General features: G+C 51.9%; 1 protein-coding gene across 1 annotated transcript in view; it reads left to right on the top strand.

Annotated features, from left to right (window-relative positions):
• Window positions 1–19,405, top strand: part of BAZ1B (bromodomain adjacent to zinc finger domain 1B) — a 69,158-nt gene that overhangs the window by 23,552 nt on the left and 26,201 nt on the right. The window contains exons 5-7 of the mRNA XM_030537094.1: window positions 6,251–6,389; window positions 10,300–10,442; window positions 17,789–17,900. Coding sequence (XP_030392954.1) covers window positions 6,251–6,389; window positions 10,300–10,442; window positions 17,789–17,900 — 394 coding nt within the window. The remainder of the gene's footprint in view (window positions 1–6,250; window positions 6,390–10,299; window positions 10,443–17,788; window positions 17,901–19,405) is intronic.

Below are 19,405 nucleotides of genomic sequence, written 5' to 3'. Positions count from 1 at the left end.
CCCATGCCTACCAGCGATCCCCACGAAGCGTGCCTGAAGTGCCTCGGGGAATCGCACAGATCTGACAAGTGCCGCATCTGTAAGGCTTTTAAGCCGAGGACAAAAAAGGAGAGGGATCAGAGGCTCCGAACTCTCCTAATGGAGGCGGCACTTGACCCGTCGACTTCGCAGACCGTGGTTTCGGCACCGGCACCGGATCGCTCCGGCACCGAGAAGACTCCTCGGCACCGACCTTCTCCGGCACCGGAATCAGTGCCTAGGCCGTCGAAGTCTAATACTCCGGCCAGGCAGACCCGGCTTGAACGCCCGGCCTCGACATCGGCCGCGGCGCCGCCGGCACCGTCAGCACCGTTGACTCCGGGCCCGGCGGGTCTGTTGAGTCCGGTGCCACCGAGCTCCCCCATGAGATCTGGGGTTGAGATAATGGTCCCATCCACACCGGAGACCTTCGCCTCGGCTCGGGACCTTATTGCCCTGACGGAGCCTACTCGACTGCCACCCCCGGTTCCTCCGGTGCGGGTCACGTCCAGAGGCAAGCCCATGATGTCGGCACCGCCCACGGACAGTCGTTCGCCATCCAGGCCCCGACGTCTTGGGCGCTCCAGATCCCGACGCCGCTCGCAGTCCCGGCACCGCTCCCCTCAGCGGTACCGGTCGCACTCGCGGCACCGGTCGGCATCGAGACGGTCGCGGTCAGGCTCCAGTCGACACCGGCACCGCGACTCCAGGAGCAGGTCCCGACGCTACTCGCCGCACCGGTCGACCTCCCGGCACCGAGCTGGTGGCAGGTCCCGGTCCCGATCTCGCTCGACCTCCCGGCACCGAGCTGGTGGCAGGTCCCGGTCCCGGTCGATCTCCCGGCACCGAGCTGGTAGTAGGTCCCGGTCCCGAAGCGGCGCCCGGCACCGTGACAGATCCCGGTCCCGAAGCAGCGCCCGGCACCGTGACAGATCCCGGTCCCGAAGCAGCGCCCGGCACCGTGACAGATCCCGGTCCCGGTCCCGGCACCGTTATGACTCCCGGCACCGGTCCCCGGCACCGAGACGATCCTCCGTGCCGGCCCGCGCAGACCCGTACCATCCAGGGTCGGCCCCGCCGTGGCCCTCCAGGCAGCCGTCCGTGTCCTCCCAGACGGACAGCGGCTATGCGCTGGGCACCGACCGGCAGGCGGCGCTGTTTGCTGATCCGCCGCTGCAGGACCAAGGCCCCCCACAGTGGGGATTCTGGACACCCTGGGCGTACCATCAGGCCCAGGGCCCCCAGCAGCTCCCTGCTAGGCCGGCGACTGCGGAGCGTAGGGCCCCTGAAGCCTCTTTGTCTCGCCCCTCTCCCTCCCCGGAAGGGGACGAAGGGTCCAAACAGCAGGACTCCGCTGCGGCTCCGGAGACAGAGGCGAGGGCTGAGGAAGACCCTCAGTTGGACACTATTGTGCCTGGGGTCTCATCATCCTCCTCCCCGGATGAGGCGGTGGCGGGTACCTCCTCCAACAGTCCCCCCCCGCTGGATCTCAGGGCGCACCAGGATCTCCTCAGGCGATTGGCTCAAAACCTGAGTCTGCAGGCAGAGGAGGTCTCGGAGATAGAGGACCCAATTGTTACCATCCTCTCTTCCGATGCTCCCACCAGGGTCGCCCTGCCGTTTATACGGACCATTCAGGCCAATGCCAATACTATCTGGCAGTCCCCGGCCTCCATCCCTCCGACAGCGAAAGGAGTCGAGAGGAAGTACATGGCCCCTTCTAAGGGGTACGAATATTTACATGTTCACCCGACTCCCGGTTCACTGGTAGTGCAATCGGTGAACGATAGGGAGCGTCACGGCCAGGAGGCTCCGGCCCCCAAATCCAGAGAAGCCAGGCGGATGGACCTCCTTGGCCGTAAGGTGTATTCGGCTGGGGCGCTGCAGCTCAGGGTCTCTAACCAACAGGCCCTGCTGAGCAGATACGCCTTTAACTCCTGGGTGGCAGTGGACAAATTTAAGGAGCTGCTGCCACAGGATGCTCGCCAAGAGTTCACGGCCATCTTGGACGAAGGCAAGAAGGTCGCACGCACGGCCTTGCAAGCCTCCTTGGACGCTGCGGACTCGGCTGCCCGTACCCTCGCGTCAGGAGTTACGATGCGTCGCATCTCCTGGCTGCAGGTTTCCGGCCTTCCGCCAGAGCTCCAGCACACGATACAGGACCTTCCTTTCGAAGGCCAGGGCCTGTTTTCCGATAAGACAGACCCCAGACTTAAGAGTTTAAAGGACAACCGGGTCATTGCGCGGTCCCTCGGGATGCACACCCCCGTGACACAGCGTAGACCCTTTAGGCCGCAGCAACAGCAGCACCGTCGGCCGTTTTCCCAGTTCCGCCAGCGGCAGGACCCTTACAGGCGCCGCGGCAGGAACGGGAGGCGCAGGCAGTCGGGGAACCAAGGGGGGCAGAACCAAGGCTCCTCAAAACCCCCGCCTGGTCCTAAGCCTTCATTTTGAAGGTGCGCTCGAGGGCGCAGTAACAGTTTCCCCTACGGATCCTTCCCCTCCGTTTTCCAACCGCCTTTCGTTTTTCCTCCCGGCGTGGTCCCAAATAACATCGGACCGCTGGGTCTTGAGCGTGGTGCAGACGGGGTACCGCCTGCAGTTTGTTTCGTTCCCTCCTTCCCGCCCTCCTTCCTCGTCCCTCTTCAGGGACCCCTCTCACGAGCAATTCCTTCGGCAGGAGGTGCGGACGCTCCTCAGCAAAGGAGCTATAGAGGCGGTTCCCGAAAACGAGAAAGGCAAGGGGTTTTATTCCCGCTATTTTCTGATCCCCAAGGCCAAGGGGGGCCTCAGGCCTATCCTCGACCTGCGAGAACTCAACAAATACCTCGTGAAGTTGAAGTTCCGCATGGTATCCCTGGGGACCATCATTCCATCCCTGGATCCGGGAGACTGGTACGCCGCCCTCGACATGCAGGACGCGTATTTCCACGTTGCCATTTGGCCACGCCACAGACGCTTCCTCCGCTTCGTTGTGGGGGCTCGTCATTATCAATTTGCGGTCCTCCCGTTTGGCCTGTCCACGGCCCCGAGGGTGTTTACAAAATGCATGGCAGTTGTCGTGGCGCATCTTCGGCGCAACCGTGTCCACGTGTTCCCTTATCTGGACGATTGGTTGATTCGGGGCACGTCGGAACAGCAGGTGTACAGCCATGTCCGCGTGATCACCGGCATGTTTGCGAGTCTGGGCCTCTTGATAAACACAGACAAGTCCACCCTGAGGCCCACTCAGAAGGTGGAATTTATCGGGGCCGTCCTGGACGCCACTGTGGGCAGGGCCTCGCTGCCTCGGCAGCGGTTCCAGACCATGGCGGCGATCGTTCAACGCTTGCGGTCAGCCCCGTTGACGTCAGTGAGGACATGTCTAACCCTGTTAGGCCACATGGCGGCGTGCACTTTTGTGACCGACTACGCTCGGCTCCGCATGAGGCCTCTCCAGCTGTGGCTTATCAGTCATTACAGACCAAGGCAACCGCTAGACATGTTAATCACAGTCCCCCAGAAGGTCTTAGATTCCCTCGGCTGGTGGGTGGACCAGTCCGTATTGTGTGCGGGTCTTCCCTTTCACCCGTCTCAGCCCTCGGTATCCCTGACAACGGATGCCTCAGATCTAGGCTGGGGGGCCCACCTAGGGACCCTGCGGACGCAGGGCCTATGGTCCCAGGAGGAGGTGGGGCTACATATCAACATGAGGGAGTTGAGAGCGGTCCGCCTTGCTTGCCAAACGTTTTGTCATCAGCTTCAGGGTCGTTGTGTAGCCGTGTTCACGGACAACACGACGACCATGTATTATATCAACAAGCAGGGCGGCACCAGGTCCTCCTCCCTGTGCCTCGAGGCGATACGACTCTGGGACTTTTGCGTAGCCCACTCCATTCACCTCAGGGCTTCCTTCCTTCCCGGAGTACGGAACACGCTGGCGGATCGATTGAGCAGATCCTTCCTGTCACACGAGTGGTCCCTTCGACCGGACGTCGCTCTCTCCATTTTCCGGAGGTGGGGTTATCCCCGGGTGGACCTCTTTGCGTCCAAGGGGAACAGGAAGTGCCAAGCGTTCTGCTCCTTTCAGGGCAGGGAGCCGGGGTCGATAGCGGATGCCTTCCTCATCCAGTGGTCGACCCACCTGTACTATGCGTTTCCTCCGTTCCCTCTGGTTCACAAGGTCCTCCTGAAGGTGCGCAGAGACAGGGCTCGTGTGATCATGGTGGCCCCGGCATGGCCCAGACAGCACTGGTACACCATGCTGCTAGACTTGGCCGTAGCCGACCCAGTTCCCCTGCCCCTTCATCCGGACCTGATTACCCAGGACCACGGGTCCCTCTGTCACCCAGACCTGCAGTCGCTGCACCTAGCGGCGTGGCTCCTGCGTGGCTAACTGGTTCCGAGCTGCGCTGCTCCACGCCTGTGAGAGAGGTGCTCTTGAGCAGCAGGAAACCATCCACAAGAGCCACATATTCGGCAAAATGGAAACGCTTCTCCTGTTGGTGCGTAGAGAGAAATCTCCGCCCTATGGAAGTTTCGGTATCCGAAATCTTAGATTATGTTTGGTCCCTCAAAGAACATGGTCTGGCCTTATCGTCGTTGCGAGTCCATCTGGCAGCTATCTCCACCTTTCACCCGGGTGCGGACGGTCGCTCCGTTTTTTCTCACCCGACGGTGTCGAGATTCCTTAAGGGGCTGGAACGGTTATTCCCTAACGTCCGTCCCCCTGCTCCAACCTGGGATCTTAACCTGGTGTTGTCCCGGCTCATGGGGCCCCCCTTTGAGCCGTTAGCTACTTGCTCCCTGCTTTACCTCTCTTGGAAGGCTGCCTTTCTAGTAGCTATCACCTCAGCTAGACGGGTGTCGGAACTCCGAGCCCTTGTGGTGGACCCCCCATACACGGTCTTCCACAAAGACAAGGTGCAGCTTAGACCACACCCTGCCTTTCTACCCAAGGTGGTCTCAGCCTTCCACGTCAACCAAGAGATTTTCCTCCCGGTTTTTTTCCCAAAACCTCACTCCTCAGGCAGGGAGCAGCAGCTCCACTCGCTGGATGTCCGTAGAGCTCTCGCGTTCTACATAGAGAGGACCAAACCCTTCCGCAAATCCCCCCAGCTTTTCGTGGCGGTAGCGGACCGTATGAAAGGGCTTCCTATCTCCTCCCAGAGGTTATCCTCGTGGGTTACGTCCTGTATCAGGACCTGTTATGACTTGGCCCATGTCCCTACGGGCCGTGTGACTGCGCATTCTACCAGGGCGCAGGCGTCGTCGCTGGCTTTCCTGGCCCGTGTGCCCATCCAGGAAATCTGTCGGGCAGCGACCTGGTCATCGGTCCACACCTTTGCTTCCCACTACGCCCTGGTCCAGCAGTCGAGAGAGGATGCGGCCTTCGGAACTGCAGTGCTCCATGCCGCGACTTCTCACTCCGACCCCACCGCCTAGGTATGGCTTGGGAGTCACCTAACTGGAATGGATGTGAGCAATCACTCGAAGAAGAAAAGACGGTTACTCACCTTTGTAACTGTTGTTCTTCGAGATGTGTTGCTCACATCCATTCCACACCCGCCCTCCTTCCCCACTGTCGGAGTCGCCGGCAAGAAGGAACTGAGGAGCGGGCGGGCCGGCAGGGATATATATTGGGCGCCATGGCGGCGCCACTCCAGGGGGCGACCTGCCGGCCCACTGGAGTTGCTAGGGTAAAAAGTTTCCGACGAACGTGCACGCGCGGCGCGCACACCTAACTGGAATGGATGTGAGCAACACATCTCGAAGAACAACAGTTACAAAGGTGAGTAACCGTCTTTTCTTCTCTTTGCCTCAGGCCAGCTCCCCCTCCTGCTCTGGTTTTGTTCTGCATTCTTTCTCAAACTGAAATTAGCAGCATTTGAGCTTGAGGTTTGGGATTCTGCAGATTCAGGACCCTTGGACAGTTGTGTGGTCTGAATTGGGAGAAACTCTAGGGGTTTTTCACATGGGGGGGCGGGAGGCGGGGTCCTTAGTAACTCGTGCATACTAGCTAAAGTTCACAAGCTACTCTGCAATAACTCCCCATGTGGACATTCCCACTGCACACTGAGTGCCTTTGTGTGCATTAGCTTGATTTACTTTGGAAATACATTAACAGAAGTTACCAGTAAATTAGTCTTCTTTCTTCACCTAGCTAATCAGCAAAATAGAAAATAGCCTATTGCAATATGTGGTGAATCTGATTCTGGTAGTTTTCTTTTAATGTGTCTGGTAATCCTTGCAGTGAAACAGGAGAAAGAAGCAGAGGAGGAGAGAATCCGGAAGCATAAAGCTGCAGCTGAAAAGGCATTCCAAGATGGGATTGCGAAAGCTAAGCTGGTGATGCGCAGAACGCCAGTTGGAACTGACCGTAACCACAACAGGTAGAAGACCTAACCTTAAAGCTTCCCTGTGCTATCTGTATCCCTTTAACTGCTAATGGTCCTGTTAAGTGATCACCTCCTTTCTATTGGAATAGAAAGTTTTATAAATTAATATTTCATGTATTTGAGATTTTTTTTTTACCAGTATGCAATGCATTCCTGTGTATCAAGAACTTCAGAGGTGGCCTACTGTAAAGCTAAAATAGAGATGAGACCATCACCAAACTGCTGTAGTCTGGGGAACCTGCATCTCTGCAGGAGGGATGCACGACACTCAGTCTAACTCAGGCTGGCATCCTTTATTCTAAATCAAAAACTTTTGTGATGACTGTCATGGAGTGTGGGGGAGTCCGGCCCTGCACCCCTCTTCCTGGGACCCACAGTGACTCTTAGCCAGCCAGTAAAACAGAAGGTTTATTGGACAACAGGAACACAGGTTACAGCAGAGCTTGCAGGCACAGTCAGGACCCCTCCACCGAGTCCATCTGGGCTTTCAGGGTGCTTGGATCCTAGCTAGGATACCCTGAATTCCACCCACACAGCCCCAAGCCCAAACTCAAACTGCTTCCCTCCTGCCACTCCCTTCCTTTGTTCCCCTTCCCGGGCAAAGGTGTTGACCTTTCCCCTCCCTTACCTAGCTCAGATTACAGGCCCTGGCATCGTCCATCCCCTAAAGTCCTCCCCTGCTCTCCCACTCCCCACACAGACAGTCCCTACTGCATCACATCTCTCCCCCCTTCGAGACTGAACTGAGCGGGGTCACTCTGCCTAGTGACCTGGGGAAGTTCAGGGTCCCCTCTCCGGGACAACGCATCCGCTGTCAGGTTGGCACTTCCCTTCACATGGACCACGTCCATGTCATAGTCCTGCAGGAGCAGGCTCCACCTCAGGAGCTTGGCGTTGGCTCCTTTCATCTGGTGCAGCCAGGTATGGGGAGAGTGGTCGGTGTACACGGTGAAGTGTCGCCCAAAGAGATATGGCTCTAGCTTCTTAAGGGCCCACACCATGGCCAGGCATTCCTTCTCAATGGCCGCATAGCTTTGTTCCCGGGGTAGCAGCTTCTTACTCAGGTACACGATGGGGTGTCTCTCCCCCTTTTCATCCTCCTGCATTAACACTGCCCCCAGTCCTGTGTCTGAGGCATCAGTGAACACCATAAAGGGTTTGTCAAAATCTGGGTTTGCCAGAACTGGGCCACTAACCAGAGCCTCCTTCAGCACCCGGAAAGCCTCCTGGCACTGCTCAGTCCAGATCACCTTGTCTGGCTTCCCCTTTTTGCACAGTTCAGTGATGGGGCCGGCTATGGCACTAAAGTGGGGCACGAACCTTCGATAGTACCCCGCCATCCCAATAAAGGCCTGGACCTGCTTTTTGGTTTGGGGAGCAGGCCAGTCTCTGATCACCTCCACCTTGGCTGGTTCCGGCTTCAGGCAGCCGCTCCCCACCCGATGGCCCAGGTAAGATACTTCAGCCATCCCCACCGTGCACTTCTCAGCCTTTACTGTTAACCCAGCCTTTCGGAGTCGGTCTAGGACTTGTTTAAGCTGGGACATGTGGTCCTCCCAGGTCTGGCTGAAGACGCAGATGTCGTCAGTATACGCCACGGCAAAACTCTCCATCCCCCTCAGTAGCTGATCCACCAGGCGCTGGAAGGTGGCCGGCGCTCCCTTGAGGCCGAAGGGCAGGGTCAGAAACTCATAGAGCCCCAGAGGGGTGATAAAGGCCGATTTCAGCCTGGCATCTGCGTCCAGCGGCACTTGCCAGTAGCCTTTGGTAAGATCCATAGTGGTGAGGTACCGAGCAGCTCCCAGCTTGTCTAGGAGCTCGTCAGGCCTGGGCATAGGGTAGGCATCAGATACGGTGATGGTATTGAGCTTTCGATAGTCCACACAGAACCGGATTGACCCATCCTTCTTGGGGCCTAGCACCACTGGCGAGGCCCAAGGGCTGGAGGACGGCTGGATCACCCCCAAAGCCAGCATGTCCCTGACCTCTCTTTCAAGATCCTGGGCAGTTTTCCCAGTGACCCGAAAAGGGGAGCATCTTATAGGGGGATGTGACCCGGTCTCCACCCTGTGGACAGTCAAATTAGTGCGTCCAGGCTGGTTGGAAAACAGCTGTCGGTACAGATGCAGCACCCCTCTCATCTCAGCGTGCTGGCCCGGGGTCAGTTGCTCAGAGAGGGGAATCGCCTCCAGGGGGGAACCAGCTTTTGTCTCAGGGAACAGATCCACTAAGGGGTCATCTCCCTGCCCCTCCCAATGTCCACACACGGCCAACACCACATTCCCCCTGTCATAGTATGGTTTCATCATGTTCACATGGTACACCCGACGGTGATGTGCCCGGTTTGACAGCTCCACCACATAGTTTACCTCATTCAGTTGCTTGATAACCTTGAAGTGCCCTTCCCAGGCGGCCTGGAGTTTGTTTCTCCTCACGGGGATAAGAACCATCACCTGATCCCCGGTGGCGAAGGCACGGGCTCGTGCTGTGCGGTCATACCAGACCTCCTGCCTCCTCTGGGCTCGGGCCAGATTCTCCCTGGCCAGGCCCATGAACTCGGCCAGTCTTTCCCGGAAGGTCAGGACATACTCCACCACTGACTCTCCCTTGGGAGCGGCCTTCCTGCTCCAGCTGGGCAATCAGCTGGTCCTTGGTGCGTCTCCCCGGGCGCAACCCCCTCTGCTTGCACAGCTCCAGCAGGTCACACTTGCGCCGCTTGGCATACATCTTCCTGCTGGCCACTCACAGGCCGGGGTGCTCGCCGCTCCCCACGGTTTCCAGGGGGACCCCTAGTGCACCAGCCCTTCGTGAGGTCACCAGCTCTCTGCCAGGGTCGAGCTGCAGACTCCTCCGCCCCTGGAACCGCTCGCTGCAATCCCCCGGGGGACCCTGTTACTGCAAAGTCCTTCTCACTGGGCACACACTCCCAGCGGTTAGTCACCCCTTCGTTTTACTGCTCCCCAGTCACTTACTGCAGGAAGCGCCGTCCACGGGGTGCAGTATCTCCCGCCGCTGCCACCAGTTGTCACGGAGTGTGGGGGAGTCCGGTCCTGCACCCCTCTTCCTGGGACCCACAGTGACTCTTAGCCAGCCAGTAAAACAGAAGGTTTATTGGACAACAGGAACACAGGTTACAGCAGAGCTTGCAGGCACAGTCAGGACCCCTCCACCGAGTCCATCTGGGCTTTCAGGGTGCTTGGATCCTAGCTAGGATACCCTGAATTCCACCCACACAGCCCCAAGCCCAAACTCAAACTGCTTCCCTCCTGCCACTCCCTTCCTTTGTTCCTCTTCCCGGGCAAAGGTGTTGACCTTTCCCCTCCCTTACCTAGCTCAGGTTACAGGCCCTGGCATCGTCCATCCCCTAAAGTCCTCCCCTGCTCTCCCACTCCCTACACAGACAGTCCCTACTGCATCACAATGACCCCTTGTTCCACTCTTAAAATAAATTGAGGGTAAAAAATATCAGTGATAATGCTGTGTAATTGAATTGTTTTGAGAGGCTGACGGGAAGTACTTCTCCTTGAAAAGCAAGAGTGTGTGGGGGAGTGAGGGAGCAAGGGTTTTCTTTGCTTTAGATTGTAATACAATTTCAATTGCTTCTTCTCATGATTAGCTTTGTGGCCTAACTCAATAGTTGTAACAGTTGGCTAAAATTATCGAAGTGCTGGCTATAGCAGTTACCATTATTATCCTTCTCTCATTCAGACTTGCTGTATGATAGACTCTTCAGAAAGAACCGTGGGATAGTTTCTTCTTGTTCATGCTGCACTTCAAGATATAGATGCTTGCACGTATTTTAAATGCCTGCATACTTGTGTTCTCTCTTCTCGTGTGTGAATGTATATGTATTTTTTTCTGTGCAACCCTTGTCCTCCTGCAGTAATGTCTATGCTCTTTACAGATATTGGCTGTTTTCAGATGAGGTTCCTGGCTTGTTCATTGAGAAGGGCTGGGTACATGACAGCATAGACTACAGATTCATCCCTCGCCGCCAGAAGAAGGAGGAGGTGGTAGATGATGATGATGACGACTACTACCCAATGGGTAAGATCGGCCAACTTCTCTTGCATACCATCTTTTGTCACTAATGGGTCCTCTTTGTTACTAGCTGGGGTTGGGGTGGATCAGCAAATGGATGACCATGTAACTGATCAGTAAAGGTGCTGTTCAAGAGTGTCAATGTGGATCCCAGTATAGATGTGCATGAGTCTCGTGCGTGAGATTGGAGTCTTTTGAATAGAATTGTCAAGGGTTGTGCTTGTACCTCGTGCTCCTTATTATCCCTTCTGAGGGGGAGCCGTGATCTGTCTTCAGTTCCTTCTTAACTCTTGTGGCAGTCAGGTGGAACCTGGCATGTGTCCAACCTACTAATTCTTGGCTTTGGTTAAATTTTCTCAAACTCTTCAGCACTTTTCTGATCCACTCAAAACCTTCAGGCTTCAAGCCCTGCCTATCCTGCAATACACGGAATCTATTGAAAAACAGATGCAGGGGAGTGAGGGAGCAAGAGTCCCAAATACTGAGCAGATGTTTGGTGTGCCTTTAATTTGCCACAAGAACACGCAAGTCGTGAGATGTGTGGTTGAAGCTTCATTTTCTGGAGCAATTTATGAAGAGCTCTTTGGATCTGAGAAGAACTCCAAGTTCTTAGCAGCAGACAAGGGACCCCAAAGACTAGTACAGAGAAGATGGCACAGAAAAAGATTGGCCTCCTCACCAGAGTAGACTCGAACAGCACTGTAGACTCAACCGCCACCACAGACACTATCAGTATCTCTGGTACCAAAGTGCAGCTCTGAGAGGGACTGCTGTGAACGTGCAAGCAGACACACTAGGAGGAGCTTAGTATCTTCCCACAGGGATGGACCCTCTAAAGCCTCAGGATAAAACCACAAAGCCCCTCGTGGTGTTTAAGACTAGTGATAAGGAGGAACCTGTGGCACAGAGACTCTCCTCCGGCAACAACTCTAGCTCTGGCGATGCATCCCTCAGTGGCAACACCTACAACTGACGATGTGTTTCTGGAAGAGCCAGGACTGTCACAGGAGCTGATGGTGCCCCAGTGACAAGAACTCCGTTTACCTCAGCACCGCCCTTTGATGATGATGATGATGATTCCTGCTCTCCATCAAATGTGTTCTCACTGCCTTCAAGCAGAGAATCCTCTACTTGGAGCTCTGTAGTCAACACAACAAACGCATGTCATCTCTCTCTACAGGTCTCAACTGCTGACTCTTGTGAGGAATGGCACTGGACTAGCCAGTATCAAATAAGTCAACTGTGCCCTTATGTCCTATCACCATGGTCCTATTGGATTTACTGTGGTCTGCCATCACACACCTCTATAAGCCTGTCTCCACTGTATTTGAGGAAGAGATCCCTCTTGCCATCAGCATGTATGGTCAGAGACTGTCTATGCCAGACTACAAGGAAGACAGAACTGGAGGCAGAGCAACAACGTCCTCGGTCATCACCAAAAGACATCTCCTCTTCATCTCCTGGTGAAGTGATATCGTCAGCATCAATACTGGAACCTGATTACTTCAAGTAATTCCAAGAGCTCGTATGAGAATTACTTACATCCTGGAGAGAGACACTGATCATATTGAAAAAAATATAAGCTGATATTTTGACAACTTTGTCCAGTCACAGTCGCTGTCCTCATTAATGACCCAGGCTAAGGCTCAGATGCCTGCCACAATACCACCCAGTGTAAAATGGGTAGAGAAGCAGTACCCAATCCCTCAGACAGGGTTTGAATACTTCTTTGCCTGCCTTAGCCAGGGATCTTTATCTGTCTCAAAGGTACAGGAAAAATCTACAGCAAAAAATAATGCCCCTAAAGACAAGGATCCCAGAAAGGCTCTACCTACTTACTCCTCTGCTTTTCTGCAACTGCAAGAGGCAAATTACTCTTTGAGCTGGGCTAGTGATGCCCTTTCTCTTGAAACTCCCATGTGACAACTGGAAGGCACCCAGGGAAGTAAAAAAGGTAGGCCAGGTGTTGGCAACTAACACTTCCAACACTATGGTCAGATCTATTTCCATGGCAGTGACAATGCACAGAACATCCTGACTCCAAATATTGGGCATCCCTTGAGAGGTACAGGGTATGACTGGGGACCAGTCCTTTGAAAGCATGGAAGTTAGAGAGCAAACAGACAGCTCTTCACGCTCTTTTGAAGACTCAAAGGCTCCCCGGGGACTGTCACCCCAGCCTCATACTGTAAGCCATACCATCCTCAATCCCAGTCAAGACAACAAGCACCATGCTGTCATTTCAAGCAACCTGAGTACCATGCCAATAAAAAGCTAAAGTATGACGGGTCATCAGACTCCTCCTTTCTTGGCAACGTATTTCGCTCCTATGGCATGTCAGCGAATTTGACAGGATTGTTGGGAGCCTCACCAGATCCAATTTAGAGAGCATGACTTTCAGAAGCCATCTCCCCATTCCACCAGGAGTGATCTGCCATAACATTGTACAAATAGGTGCTAGAGGCCATTGCCCCAGTTTCCCCAGCCCTCTTCAGGGACCCCTTTCATGAGCCTGCTACAGGCAGAAGTGGCCTTGTTGCATCCTCTAGGGGGTTGAGGAGCTGCCACTAGATTTTAGGGGAAGGGGCTTCTGCTCCCAGTATTTCCTTATCCTGAAGAAGGAAAAAAAGAGGGTCTTTGTTCTGTCCTAGACCTGAGAAGACTCAACAAAAACATGCCGTTTCAGGAATTGCCTGTCATCTAATCTGATTCTATGAATTGATTCCATATGTTTATGCTCAAGGCTGGTTCATGGCTCTCTACTTGTGTGATGCATCTGCATACTTCTATATAGCTCTCTATCTGGGCCATGGGAAGTACCCAAGATTCCAAGTGGGACCCAACCATTACCAATCCAGGGTATTGCCCTTTGGACTCTCCACAACACAGTGTTCACAAAATCCGTGGCAGAACTCTTAGGGAGTAAGGGAATCCATGTCTACCTATACTGAGATGATTGGCCAATCAGGGATAGATCACAGCAGGAGATGTTAACAACTCTGGAGTGTATATTTTCCCTGCTCTCCCAATTAGAACTCCATGTGAACTACAAGAAATAGCCTGTAACAGCCATGCAGATGATAGTTGATTGTCTATGAACTCTCTCAAGGCAAGCTTACATGTCAGGGGTATGTCTACAGAGCAGTTAAACACCTGTAGCTGGCCCGTATCAGCTGACTCAGGCTGCAGGGCCGTGAAAATGTGTGGTGTATGTATTCAGGCTTGGGCTGGAGCCTGGACTATAGGACCTTCTCCCTCGTGGTCCCACAGACCAGGCTCCAGCCCAAGCCCAAACACTTCCACTGCAGTTTTTTATAGCCCTGCGTCCAGAGCCCTGCAAGCCTGAATCTGCTGACATGGGCCAGCTACGGGTGTTTAATTGCAGTGTCATCATCGGCAACGATCCCTTGATTCGAGGATGATCTCTACCATGCATTTACATATGGGTCCTGAGATGACTCGGGAATCCAATCCTGGAACCACAGATCTGCCCGCAATAGGTACAGACATTTCCTGGCAGGCAGCTGCTGCTGGCAGAAAGTTATTTTTCCTTCCTTCTCTCTTTTCAGCTTTGAGGGCAAGGCGCTTCTCCTCAAAGCAGGCCACTGCCTGATGGAGGATGTAGCCCCGTTGGGGTCAGTTGGTGGCTTGCTCCTCCCAGCTTGTGATGTCCACCTCAGTTTTCTTGAGAGATTGCTATCATTGTCTCTGCAGTGTTTCCTCTGACCACGGGTGAGCTGAGAGTAGAAGACTTTGTTTTGAGAGGCCAGAGTCTGGAATCTGTAAACAATATCCAGCCCAGTGGAGTTGATGCATTAGGGTCATTGCTTCAGTGCTGGTGACATTGGCTTCACTGAGGATGCTGGTGTTTAATGCAGCGATCTTCCCACTGGACGCGAAGGATCTTCTGGAGGCATCATTGATGGTACCTCTCCAGACTCTTGAGGTGCGATTGATAAGGCATCCATAAAGGAGTATAGGAATAACCTTTGTCTTATAGAGCTGAATCTTGGTGTCCTGTGGTAGGTCACTGTCCGTTGGAGCAATTTCCTAAAGGAAGCACATGCGCACTGGATCTCTCTGTTGATTTTTTGCGTTTTGAGAGTTTGCTACTGAGATAGCAAAAGTGCTCGACTGTCTCCAAAGTCTGACCTTTGGTGTTTGCGAGGATGGCACAGTCATCAGCATACAGAAAATCAGTAATGGATGCCCTGAGGACACAACTCAGAGGCCAGGTCTGGGGCTGCTAGTCATCCAAGCATCACCTGATCAAGAGTCGTGGTCCCTCCCGAGGTCCTACAAGAACGTGGCAGCTGGACCTGGAGAAGATTTTTGAAAGGAGGTTCCCTTCTTGACCCCCTTCCCTACGATGACTCATAGCAGATGCTTCAGGGACAGATTGGGGTGCCCATCTGAACTATCTCTAGATGTAAGGAACTTGGTCCCAGTACGATTTGATGTTGCATATCAATGTCCGGGAACTCAGGGCCATCTGGCTAGCCTGTGTGGTGGTCCTGGGCTGCTGAGCCCTGAAGCCCATACAGATCTTAATGGACATGTCCACAGTGAACTATGTAAACAAGCAAGGATGTGCTCTTACCTCCTGTGTGCCAGGAAGCCATTAAACTGTGGGCCTGGTTGTATCCCCATGGGATAACCCCATTGACTCTGCACATTGTAGAAGTCAGCAACAACTTGGCCTCTTACACAGGCATGCAGGCACTTGAATGGGCACTGCAGATGTCCATCATAAAGCCAATATTTCACCAGTTGAGGGGTCTCATGATAGACCCATTCGCCAGACAGGACAGCACCAAACTTCTGCTCCAGAGAGTGCATGAGCATGGGCTGTTCACCAGATGTGTTCCTGCTTCAGTGGACTCCAGGCCTCCTATACAGCTTTCCCCCAGTTACCCTCAGGCTATCATCTGGTGGGACAAGACCATGCTGATCCTAAATAGCTCTTTATTGATAGAGGCAATTTTGGCTGTTGGACCTTTTTCACGCTTCCATTCTGTCTCCTATCTGTCTCTGTCGCCCTCGATGTGAGATCCCAGCTCCACTGCCAGGTATTGCAAGGACTGCAGGTCTGAGTGCACCTGACTGCTTGGTTGTTGGCTGACTGAGCATGACAGACTTCTCAACAGTTTCAGGAAATCCTCCTACAGAGCAGGAAGCCATCTGCTAGGAAGACATACTTTTCCACATGGAAACAGTTGTCCATATGGGCAATCCAGTATAATCTGGACCCAATTGAGGCTCCAGTACCAAAGAGCCTCCACTACAGGCTGCACTTGAAACAAAGTCGATTGTCACTTAATTCTCTGCAAGTCCACCTTGCAGTAGTAATGACGTGTCATACTGCAATACCTCACCCACCTTGTGTCTCTAATATCCTGGGACTGACATAGCTACAGCAACACTGCATGTACACTTCAGTACGGTCATACTTGCTCTTCTCACATCAGACAGTACTGAGACTCCTCACAGGCTTCCTGCATACTTATCCATTTGTCAGAAACTCGACTCTTTTTTTTGTGGCATCTCAACATTGTTCTCCTGAAGTTATGGAACCTCCATTACAGTCACTATCAGACTGTTAGATACATCACCACCTTCCATCACCTTCCCATTAAGGTGGACTGCTTGTTGCCATCACTTCAGCGTATGCCTAGGAGACCCAGCCAGGTACACTGTGAGGGCAGTGAGTGGAAGCCAGCTCCCAAACTTCCCTACAGCCTCCTGGGTTCCCTTATCTCTATCTTTCTGGGTGTGGTGGAGACAGGGCTAAGGAAACCCAATGAGGTGCTGGAGAACACTGCATCCTAAGCCTGGGGGAAGCCCTTCATCTCTCTGCAACTGGCAGCAGCTGGGGGGGAGGGGTTTTTTCCTTCTGAAACCTACATTTTATTTCAAACTTGAAAACAGACAAATAAATAAAAAGCCAACCAAACAAAAAGACCTTCACTGAACATCCCATTTTAAAATTAAGAATTGCAGTGTCTCATTTTAATAGTTTGACAGCCCTAGAGATTGATGTGCTAATTATCCTCGGACAGGTGCACATGGGTGTTTTCCTGCCAATATTACTCAGCCTAGAGCTGGAGAGCCCAGTTCTCAAGTTAGATGGTAGTTCAGTATAAAGCCTTCTCAAACTGCAGTCATTCTCCTCAGACCACTACCAAAGGAGCTAATTACACAGTTATCTACTCTTGTGATTCTTATGGCACCTGAGTCCCATCAGTAGCACCTCACAGTCAGGAAACAGGGGGCAGTAGAGTTTTCCCACAGTGAAACACATTCATAGGGCTAGAGCGCCACTATCTGCTCTGGGATAGGGGTACTTGGACTTGCATCTGTGCATTACAGTGTGGAGGCCAGAGCCCTAAGTTTGAGCACAGATCAGAAAATCCTTAACCTGGGGTTAAAAACTGTGTAGACGCTCAAGCCACGGGTTCCCTGGCACGGGTCAGCGGACTTGAGTCCCACTAACCCTAGGTTTGCTTTGCTGTGTACACATACACTTTGGTGGGAAGAGGTATCTGAGGGTAACTCCTCCTTTTTTTGGCATACATCCCAATGTGAACAGCACAAATTCTGAGACTTTCTCTTGTGAATTCACAACGATAGGAAGAGAACATTCCCTGAGCCATTGGAGGGCTGGGAAGTAAGGGAAATGGCATTAATGGCTTGGCTTCACCTATAAAGCATATAGGAAAGGATTCTTTGTGTAACCGCTGGAACTGGTGAATATATTTTCATAGCACGCACATACATACAGACTTGAAATAAATTAAAGGTCAGTGAATGTTTATGACCAAATATGTAATAATTTCAAAGGAATTATACAGTGGAGTTTTGTTGGAAAGGAAAGACTGAGATTTGTACATTATAAGGGTGGAATGTATTTGTACTTCCAAGCACTAGATGGAGTATCTGGTCAATATATACTGAGAAAAGAGCCTTTTGTAAAATTGTAATAGATGGTATTTCTAATGTCCCTTTCTTGTACTGTGCCTTAATGCCATAGTGATACCTTTTGTAAATACCAGGATAGCAACTGACTGTCTCTAAGGTGCCACAAGTACTCCTGCTCCTTTTGTGGATACAGACTAACACGGATGCTACTCTGAAACTGTTGATTTAGTTTCTTTATGGAAAGCAAATTATAGGTCTCCCTGGCCAAATATGTGAAGAGGCTTACTGAGGAATTTTGCCTCCTTTGCTGTCTTACTACCCCAGCAGCAGTCTGATATAACCATTGTAACTAGTCAATATAGCTCGGTGAAGTAAAAAGTTGACACGTGATCATGAATGAGATTGCATTTTAATTTTGTGTGAATCTTTTACAGATAAGCGAAAGAACGTGGCTGCAGGTGGCAGAGTGAACACTCATCATAGATCCATGCATGTTACAGACATTCCGATAGAGACCACTGTACCCAAACAGGGACAGAACTTATGGTAATATGCTTTCTCATGGCTGCACTTCTGTGCTTATAACCAGACAATTGGGTTCAGGAAAATTTGCTGGACCATTTAGTGTGGTCCCAGAAATGAGGGGTCTCAACTTCATAAGATACATGGGGTTCTGACCCACCTTGGTGTTTTATAAAGACCAGTATCTTGTATGAAAGGGAGCTGTAGATCATTTCCAGTGAAAAAAAATTGAAGTGTGGAAAGCCAAATGAGCATCTTTAAGAAGGCAACCATTCCGTTTTGTTTCACACACTCAGTGTATTGTGGTTCTGTAGTGAAGTTAGAAACAATAAGAGTATCCAGTAATATTTTTGTTTGAACAAATGCTTTTTATTCTTAATGTATGATGGTCTCTTTGTAATAACCATCTAATTGCAGCTATTCCTTTTTCAGTTGTCCTATTCAGTTGCTGAATTAGTTTGGTAGCCTCCCAATCCTATACTTTGGAAGTAATATGCGGTACTGGTTATTGTGGGTAATAGACAGATGAGCAAAGAGATAGTAAGACTTTGACTTGCTGCTGCTTGAATGTTAGATGTGGCCAAGATAGGGTGATTTTTAAATTGGGAGATTAAAAAAAAGCCAGACTCGAATAGTGTCGGGTTTTTTGTTTTTGTTTTAAATTTTCTGAGATTCTCATTCTTTGGTACAATGGCCAGAACATTATTTATTCGGATCCACTAAGAACATGTCTGTCTGCCTACAATACTAATCCTGTCTTTAATACCATGCAAATGACCTTGCTTGAGAAGTGACCTTGCTTAAATTATAATAGCCTGTGTGGCTCCCACTTGTGGTACATGTGAGATTGGAATCTTTTGACCAACAGTGACCTGTGGGGCCATGCTTGTGCCCTGCATTTCCTTGTGCCCATCCACCCTCCTGTGGTGAAGTCACATAGAGCAGAGTGGCCCCAACTGCCTGTTAGTTCCTTGTTGGTGGCAGTGAGATAGAACATTGTGGTCTCTACCTGCCACCTGCACCCTTTAATTGAAACACTTCATAAACATTAATTACTGTTAACTAGTTTAGTTACTTAATTTATGGACACTTTCCTGTTGGAAGTCCCTTTATTTTTTATATTTTCTTTCCTTCTTATGATGATTACTACTCATCACCAAGGTGCTATTCCACCAAATGACTGAGGCTAACCCCTATGACTGCAAGCTGTGCCTGTCATGTGACAAGCTTATTCCGTCAACTGATGAGTACCCTTGGCCATTGCTCTGTAGGCTGGTCTTCTCAGTCAGAACTGACAGTTTCAAAGTCATTGATGGCTAAAGTTCTACCTACTGGAGCAATCCATGAGGAGAGCATCAGATTCAGAAAGATGCTCCTTCGATTCTATGAAGAGGCTGTCCTTCCAGAGATCCCAGTTCTTCAGCACTCCTATTAGTAGGGATTCTACCTAGAGGGCTGCCATCATCAAAACAGAGGGAGGATCTCAGCTGACTTAGTCCTCCAAACAGAGCTTGGTGCCAAAGCCTGGT

The sequence above is a fragment of the Gopherus evgoodei genome, chromosome 17, assembly GCF_007399415.2.
Source record: "Gopherus evgoodei ecotype Sinaloan lineage chromosome 17, rGopEvg1_v1.p, whole genome shotgun sequence".
In the NCBI taxonomy this organism is placed as follows: domain Eukaryota; kingdom Metazoa; phylum Chordata; order Testudines; family Testudinidae; genus Gopherus; species Gopherus evgoodei.
This window is presented reverse-complemented; position numbering and strand designations above follow the sequence as displayed.